The 8,988-nt window shown below is 33.4% G+C and overlaps 1 protein-coding gene across 1 annotated transcript; it reads right to left on the bottom strand.

The window, feature by feature from the left end:
- Window positions 1-6,176: 6,176 nt before the first annotated feature.
- Window positions 6,177-8,766, bottom strand: LOC110023681 (cyclin-D3-1-like). The gene is made up of 6 exons (XM_020723210.1): window positions 8,336-8,766; window positions 7,804-7,890; window positions 7,618-7,716; window positions 7,344-7,545; window positions 7,140-7,261; window positions 6,177-6,662 (listed from the first exon to the last, which is right to left on the bottom strand). The coding sequence occupies exons 1-6, from the start codon at window positions 8,681-8,683 to the stop codon at window positions 6,444-6,446; spliced, it is 1,077 nt and encodes a 358-aa protein (XP_020578869.1). The 5' UTR covers window positions 8,684-8,766; the 3' UTR covers window positions 6,177-6,443.
- Between the last annotated feature and the right edge of the window lie 222 nt (window positions 8,767-8,988).

The raw sequence follows: 8,988 nt of genomic DNA, 5'->3' as shown, positions 1-8,988 counted from the left end.
TATAACATGTAATGATGAGAATGATAATTATCACCAATTTAGAATATCATTTCCCTTCAAGATGGACTCCAAGTTGGATTTATCTCTACATGATGAGATACTTAGATCAATTTCTAGAGATCTTAGATAATTTCTCATTAAAATATCTAACCTTGTATATTATATTTCTTTTGCTTGTTTAAATTATCTAAACATACTTTAAATTGGTAAGACTTTGAGTCCAAGAAGCCTAAGAGGTGACCCTATTCACTCCAAGCTCTAGGGACATTAAAATCAATATTTAAGAATAATGTAACTTGAAAAAAGACCAAATAAAAAGAGGGCCAAGAATAGTCTATGTACCATCAAGGATGATATTATGGAAATGAATCTTGTGGTTTAGTTGACCCTCACATCTGATCCTCAAGGTGCGTCAATTAGATCAGATGAGAATATCGAACGATGAACGCAAATCCCACGAATAAATATGAAATGCCTCCATATCAGAAAAAATTGAACCAAACAATGCCGTTTGCGAAATGGACTCCACCATTGCTTCTTGAGCATCAAAATAACCTAAAGAGGGGTCTTCATGATCGAAAGAATATGCAAACGACAGAATGCATGTATGATGCATGTGATTTAGACCCAAATCATCACAACCTTTGTCAAATCTACCAAAATGACCTTAAATCACAAAATGAATTGCACGAGCATGTCTAGAATATCAAATTTGCCTAAATAAGAGTCTTCTACAATCGAAATGAGCACATGAAGAAACAACAAATTATCAGAGAGATGTATTTGATTTGGACTCGAGTGGTCTTGACTACTGCCCATAGTTATTGTAGACAGTTGCGGAAGTTTCTGATCGCTTCCGTCCTTCTTTAAATATCTCAATTTTCGCTTCGCATTCTTACTGTTCAAAGAGTTAATGAAATCATAATCAAAATGCTATCCTTGTTAGCCATAGTTTTAGTGTGCTTTTGCTGATATTGTCATTGACTTGTGTGCTTTGTATATAAGTTTATGTTATCCTCTTCTTTAAACAAATAATTTGTACTATGGAATAAGGGGGCAACAAAAGGTCTGCAAGCTTCATGTCATCTTGTGTCATATTGATGTGGAAGATGTAGTTAAGCCATGGATAAAAGTCACAAGCACAAGGGACCTCATCGTTACGTGATAGTACCCTTTTATATGGTTGAAGCTTGGAAGAATATAGTTTATATTTGGTAACTTTAAAAGTATAAGAATGCAAACGTGCATATAGTAGTCATGAAGAAACAAGAACGGGAATATTTATCACAACCAGCTCATGCACTAACAACAGTTCAACATGTTAACAAGACAAGTGTAATGACCCTTGAAGCCACTATTTAGGTCACTCGCAGGTATAATGGGTGCCTTTATGAAAGATTTTACTCATTGCTTGGGAATCGGTGAGCACAAGCTTCGTAAAATCTGATGCTGGCTTCACAAAAGGCATAATACATCAATAATTAAGTACTTGATGAAGTTGTTCCAGCTCGATTGGGAAACTTGTTGTTAAGTACTCGTTCCCATTCATCCAATGAGGCTAAAAAACTTTCTATTACTTTTAAATAGGTACATGAAGACCCATACAAATCTTTTATACATATGGGTTAGAATATTTACAGGCCCTGATGTTGCAAAATAACAACCATGCGCGTCTTATAAACGGGTAGGCAGACCAAACACTTTCGAGGTAGCCCCCCAAGTGTGTATGATGTCGCGAGACTGCTTCAATTCAAGTTGATGCACTTAGTATATTTAATGATAAAAATGCTAATAAATGATAAAAAGATTATAAATTAAAGTATATGTCATTGTTGTTCCAACACCACGAAAATCCACTGCTGCTCCTACACTAGTACTTGAAAACTCGCGCATGACTTTTAGACAAGTAAGTAAGAAGACTTAAGGTTTTAGTGTTGCAAAACACTATCTGTGCATGTTTTCTAGACACATGGGCGAGCCCACAATTTTTTATGCAGCCACCTATGTTGGGATGACGTCTTAAGCTATCGAAATGCTACTGAATTTCCGTCTAAAAGCTGCTTATAGTAAACAATCAAACAAAATTTATATGGACTAAAATGCAATCAAACTAAAGCTCAGAAACCACAAATTAAGAATGCATTAGATCCGCAACCCAACTACACAAGACATCATAAGGCATTTTGGCAGAAAGCTTTCGATAAAATCTTGCACGCTTGCCGTCGGATTCGCAACCTAACTATAAAAGCAGACAATAGGTGGTTCACTTGAAGGATTAAGGCAAAATCTTGCATGCACATCACCGAATCTACACTACTTTCATAATCACAGACAAAATGTAAACTTTAGGGCCCCAAAATGAAGTCTTGTATACTCCAACTTGCACATTCCCCAAGACTATTAACATCGATTCAATTACACCACCTTGAAGAACATCAAATACCTCAAGGTCTATGCGAGTATATCATTTAACTCATAATAAATCACACACTACAAGCACTAAACACCAGCATGTGATCCGGTCAGTTTGTTAAATGTTTATACACATGGTATGATAATGTTATATAGGCAATGGGCCGCTATGTCTAAAGGTGAGGTTGTAAGTCCTACTTTGACCAATTCAATCCTCCTCTCTACATGGACCGAAGTTGACAAGATTGAGCTCTGACTAAGCTAGTTTGATTCTTATCCTAATTAGAATTAGAGTTGACAAGATTGAGCTCCTACAATATTAGTCTGATACTCCTCATCATGATGCCTGAAGTTAATACAAATTTTAGTTGCATTTAAATAATAATTTAACCCTTTTGATGGTTGAATTGATTGTGAATTTCAATCGGAAGGATATTGTTAATATTAAGCTGCAATGAAAATCCCAATAAATTCAAGTAATATAAATCATGAACTTGATCCACTGTAAGTGAGACAGAGTCAATAGAGTTTAAATACATCATTCATATGATGATCATGTTGACTATGAATTTCAACCGAAGAGGCTCACTCATAAAATTAAAAGATTTCAAATCATTAAAAATAACATTTAAATGATAGATTTATCATTTAAAGGCCAAAATCAAAATTCTTCCACTCTCTGTAATAGTTTATAAAAGTGGACATATTTAATATTGACTAAAACTCACAAATAGCAAAATGTCATATCAATTATACTGCTAAATTCAAACTAAAAATAACTGTGTCAATAGCGATGCAACCTAAATATTTTGTCCGCATAGACTTGCCACCAAATGGCACCATAAAAATATGATTACGACAAGAGCATTCTAGCCTCATGGCTTACCGTCAAATGACACCATTATAATCATGGTTGTAGTCTGTATGTTTCCCATTGACAATCCGCCCCTTTGAGTTTTGAATCATAGGGTATACTTGATTGAAAATAATGTCTTTTATTAGCTAAGGTCAACTTAGATTAGTCCCCTTAGACAAATAATCATACAAAGTATACAAGGTTTCTTTGGACGAAACAAGCCCTAGCTTTTGACAATGATTCTTCTGTCAGGTTTAGTCAACTACATCCGTTAACTAGGTAAACCAAAAGCCATGATAACTTGAGATGATGAAACTATAGGATCTTAATCAAGTTTACCCCTTAAGCTCACAACTAAATATTTTATAATCTAAATTTCAATTTTGTTGCTACTAGTATATGCTAAGTCTAAATACTTAAAACCTAATGGTTAGCCTTAATTGAAAGTGCTCTCCTATTATCGAGAGAGATAATTAACCATAAAAGCTAGCACCTATGGGAAACCTTGAACCCTATATCTTAAAATTTCTTGCAGAATGAGGGTGAATCTTTGACTAGTGTCTCATCTACTATCTCAAATGCATTCTGAATTTTGGACTCAGAACCTCACGGTAAACTCATTCTCATTTTCATATTATTTTTATTTTTAAAAGAGGCTTGGGCAGTCGAATTTTCGGAGCCTACAGTTCTATCCTCAGGATTCAAGATCTATCGTTCTACCATGGAGATGGTAGAAATAAAAATCACATTATCTTTGTGAAATTATGACAATTCTATCAAAGTCTAATTTCAATATGCTCTAGAAATAAATAAGCCATATTAATTTCGATATACTATTTATTGCATTTGTTAATATCTACATTTATGATCTCATCTGTTTAACAATGCAATCTATTAATCCCATTCGACATATTTGGATCATCTTCAAATCCATTTGTGTGTGTATACTAGTAATAAACGCTATTGTTATTGAACATTGTTCAAAATTTAAAACACATGAAAACATTCGCATTTTGAATACAATTTTTTGCAATAAATTTATATAATTGTTATCAAATTATTTTATAATTTTCTCTTCTTTTCACATTTCAAAAGATACCCCAATTAACTATAACATGAATATCCAATTAAAAGACCAGGTAGTGCAATGATTTTAAAGAACATCAAAAGTTAGGTTTAATGGCATAAGTTTGATCTCCAACCCTCTAACATACATAGAACCTCCCTTTCTATTTTTTTATTAACTTGATTTTATATATTTGGAATATTAATTGTCAAGGCACAAATTTATTGTGATCAAAATTCAATCACATGACAATAAATTTTAAAATTTTCATAAATTAAAGAAAATAGCATCCATTTAATTTCATCTCTCTTTCTCCAATATAAAAGCACACTTGAGCATGTGTTTGAGAAAGTGGTCTTTATCTACTACAATTTGAGGAACAAAAATGTACAGTGTTGTCCTTAAGAAATAATGATGAATTTATGTCTGAAGTGCAAACTTAAGTCGATTTCTTGAAAATTACAAGTAGAACTTACTAATTACCTAAATATTTAAAGCCCTTTGACAATATCATCATCATATGATTGTGCAAAAATGTATTTATATTTGCGAGAGAAAATTCATATGATTAATGGTTTGATCAAATCATACTATTAATATGTGTAATTTAATAAGATCCAGATCACACCATTAACTTTTAAGGCATTAAAAGAAGTTGTAGCCTCTTTTATGTGTTTCCTCCTTTAATACTTTAGTAAATGAGTGACAAATGATTTAAGGGGAATTTACAAACATACCACACAATTCCTATGTATTTACGTATCTAATGCCTAAATTTTGATATTTATATTCATAACACTTAGGTGTTATGAGCATACGCAAGAGTGTACTTCACATTTAAAAATTTTGAGTGGTGTGCATGCAAATATCAATGTTTAGGTGTTAGATGTGTAAACATATAATAACTGTGTGGGTATGTATGTAAATGCCCCATGGTTTAATAAATGAATGGCCTTCTCATTTGTTTTAGTGATGAATCAATGATTAGAACAAGGAGAAAAACTTATTAGAGAAAAGCTAATATGTCTTTTGAATACTTGCTTGGAGCTCAAAATAAAGGACTGTTTTTTCTAAATGAATTAAATGTAGGTAACAACAAATCGACTTCTTGTATTTAAAAGGAGCTAATGTTTCTATCATAGAGTTTTTTTCTCAGCATACCAGTTTGCTACAAATTCCTTGACATTTAAATATATATTATGCAACATTTATAAAATATTTACTCAATTATTAAGGTCATAAGAAGATTCATGATAGGCATCACAAAAGATTGTCATTAAAAATCACACAACAAATATCAATCATTAGTGCAACAAACACAACCAAATAATGTTGTCTAGCTACCCCTCCAAAAAATAACTATGTAAGGGTAAATTTATATTTAAAATTTTAAGAACTTTAAATGGTGAGAAGAGACAATAGCAAAGAGACAATGATCTAAACAATGACCTTTTAGGATGTTTCAATGGAGCCCATTCATAAAGGAACACGAGAAGAAAAAAACAATGGAATAATGAATAAGCTTTTATACACTAAGTTCTTGGAGGGATCTCTCTTTTAGCTTCTCTAAGTTCATACTTTATTATTATTATTATTTTTTTTTTTAACTAAAAAGTCATTCAATGCATTGAGATATATGAATACATTTGAACTTTATGAAAACTCTACTTTTCGTTAGATCATTTATATTTATTAAACCTAAAGATATATCATATAGGATCACAATACCTTAACTAAAGAAAGATAAACTAAAACGATTTGTTAGATTTTCTTCTCTTGTGTTTTTTTTTTTTTTTTTGAAGGAATCTCATTTTTAATTTTTTTTCATAAAACAACTAAAAGTAGTCTCCAAATTTCACTCCCATTGCTAGTATTTGTGCCTTAAAACTTCACAATAGATGACCTCACTCAAGATAAAAGCCTGAGCTATAACCTCATCTCCTTATTTTCTCCCTTGTTTCATCTTGTTGTCTCTTCTTCCTCGTCAAAGACTATCTTTTGCACAACTTACCCCCAAATCTCAGAGACAGACTCCAACAAACAAAAATTTGACATGAAAAAAAAAAGACTTGAAGCTTCTCAGAAACAGTGCTGAATAAATCCCAACTTCTATGATGCTGATGTGTTATTTAGCTTCCTCTTCTTTGATGTTGGAGAATTATTAAGCGACTTTTCTTGTGAGCTACTAATGGTTTCATCACTATTGTAGCTCAGAGTTGCGGCATCCAACACCCCATTTGGGCTCTGTGGCACAGAGGAAGCAGGAAGAAGTTTCTTCTCCATGAGTTTTGTCCCTTGCAATGCTTTATAGCATTGTATCACTTTCTCCTGCAAGCAATATCATTTCCAAATTATAACAAAAACTAAAAAAAAGGAATTAAATCACGAAAAGATGCAGTAAAGAAAAAATTTATGAGGAAAAAACTTAGTATCTGATATCCTTGTTAACATCAACATGAGCTTCTAATTTGAAAATGAAACCAAGGATATCCTTCTCTTATCCAATGTGTTAGTAAAATTCTAGAAATAACCCACTGATAAAATATGATATTAATCTCAACATCTACTAGTAGATTGGGCACAACTTGGTCCTCAGTGCTCCTTCAATTTTTCTTACAACCTTGAGCTAATTTTCATTAAGACAATCACAAATCATTGGTTTTCTTTTCAATTTTGAAAAACACTCTTTTGCTAGTCAACATAGGCTGCTAATTATTCCTTGTGAGACAAAAACTATCGTCTTATAAAATGAACTGAAATTCAAAGGCACATCAGCAAAAAATCTGCTTTTCTTTCAAAATTTACCTTGTCCAAAAATGAACAACACTTCAGAGCCTTGTCCATGGATACTAGCCCATCATCAACCAGTGCAGCAAGCACAGCTGCAGCAGCCACCTCTGAAGGCCTGAACTTTAAGAAACCAATGCCTGCATTATATTTCTACACGAATCAAAACTTAATTTTTATGTTTCCTCAGCTATCTCAAGCCATGAATTCCTTAAAACAAACCTTTAACTGTACACAAAATGAGATCTTTGCAAAGACTGATCTCTGGTTCCTTTGGAGCACTGCCACTATGAAATTTGTGCAAGAAGTAGTCTATGAATGAGAAAGGTGTTACTGATTTCATCCTCCATTTGAGATTGCTCAGCATCAGAAGCTCCATTTTCTGTATAGTCTTCGCCTCGAATACATACTTGGCATTGCAAATCTATTGTAAAATATCATATGCAACAATTAGGTAGCAACAAAAATTATTACACAGAAAGGAAAATGGCTTCACCTGTAAATCCATAACTAGTGGGACTTCATTTTCCTCCATTTTTATGGCTATGGAAAGGCAGGTCACTGCCAGCAATTGCATCATCCAGGCTTTGCCTTGCTATAAAGAAAAATGCAGATGAAATTAGCTATTGAAGTGAGAAAATGAAGAACAGATCCATTATGCAGAATTCTATGTGCTACTTACTGGGAGCTCGTGTGTGGAGAGAAATCGATCCAGATAATTTACAGATAAATATGCAGTTACAGGTCCAAAGCTGTAATAAGCAATAGCCTGCACATACCCATGCAGAAACCACAGATCAAACCGAGCAATAAAAGATATTTGAATAAATCAACAATCTCATTTCTGTCATCATCGGAAGAATAGATCGAAAATGGATAGCATTTTTAGAGGATATGAGTTAACTAAAGAGACATACAGATGCCATAAAAAAAAGACTAATTCAAGGACAAGCAAACATGCCATTCTTAATTTCATTTATTACATTTATTATCCCTCAAATGTGAAAAAGATGCCAGCTTTATGCTATTATAGAATGAATTAACGAATCAGATTGCATCCATGGTGTCCAAATTGATTCTCTCCTGCTCCATTCAAAATCCACTAACAAAACACTAAATTAAGCAAGAGAAAACTTGAAATCCAGATACAGAAAACCAAATCAACCAAGAGAGGGATCTCCAAACTGCAAGGATAACACAGAAGAGGAATCCACCTTCTGAATCCATTCAACAGCATCTTTTCTAGCAGAGATGTCCAATACACCACTCATCAATCTCTCAGCATAATCTGCAGCTGGGAGATGCTCGGATTCCTTCCCCAGCAAAGCATTCAAACATTCCTCAGTCTGTAACGGGAAAAAAACAACTTTTTGGTCTGAAATCTCGGCTGAGAAGCACCCCTGAGCATCTCCATTGAAATCTTCTTCTATACAAAGTATGCTTCTTTTGTCCTCGGGGCATAAGAGAATGGAAGAAGCGTAGTCGTAGACAACTCCCATTGTGGAGTGAGCTCTGCAATGGTGCGACTTTACTCTCTTCTCCTCGATTGAATCGATTATCATTGAGGATGGGTAAGGAAAAAGCAAGGCTTCTTCATTGGGTGTGGCTTGCTTATGGTGAACAAGGGAGAGGGACAGTAGGAATAGGGAAGAAACAGTCCTATAGAGGGTGGGAGAGCAGCGATTTGTCTGTAAAACCTCTTTTCTTTTTTTTTTCTTTTGCTTGTTTTTTGTAAAAAAGTTTAAAAAGTATATAAAAAAATTTATTGCAATGGAAAACATGGTGATATCTATTGTGGTCATTTATGATGATCTAAGAACTTAATTAACATTAGCTCATGAATTGAATCAAACTTTTGATACATGCT

This window comes from Phalaenopsis equestris, unplaced genomic scaffold (genome assembly GCF_001263595.1).
Source record: "Phalaenopsis equestris unplaced genomic scaffold, ASM126359v1 Scaffold000226, whole genome shotgun sequence".
NCBI classification, from domain to species: domain Eukaryota; kingdom Viridiplantae; phylum Streptophyta; class Magnoliopsida; order Asparagales; family Orchidaceae; genus Phalaenopsis; species Phalaenopsis equestris.
The sequence above is the reverse complement of the archived record's forward strand: the minus strand, read 5'-3'. Positions and strand labels throughout refer to the sequence as shown.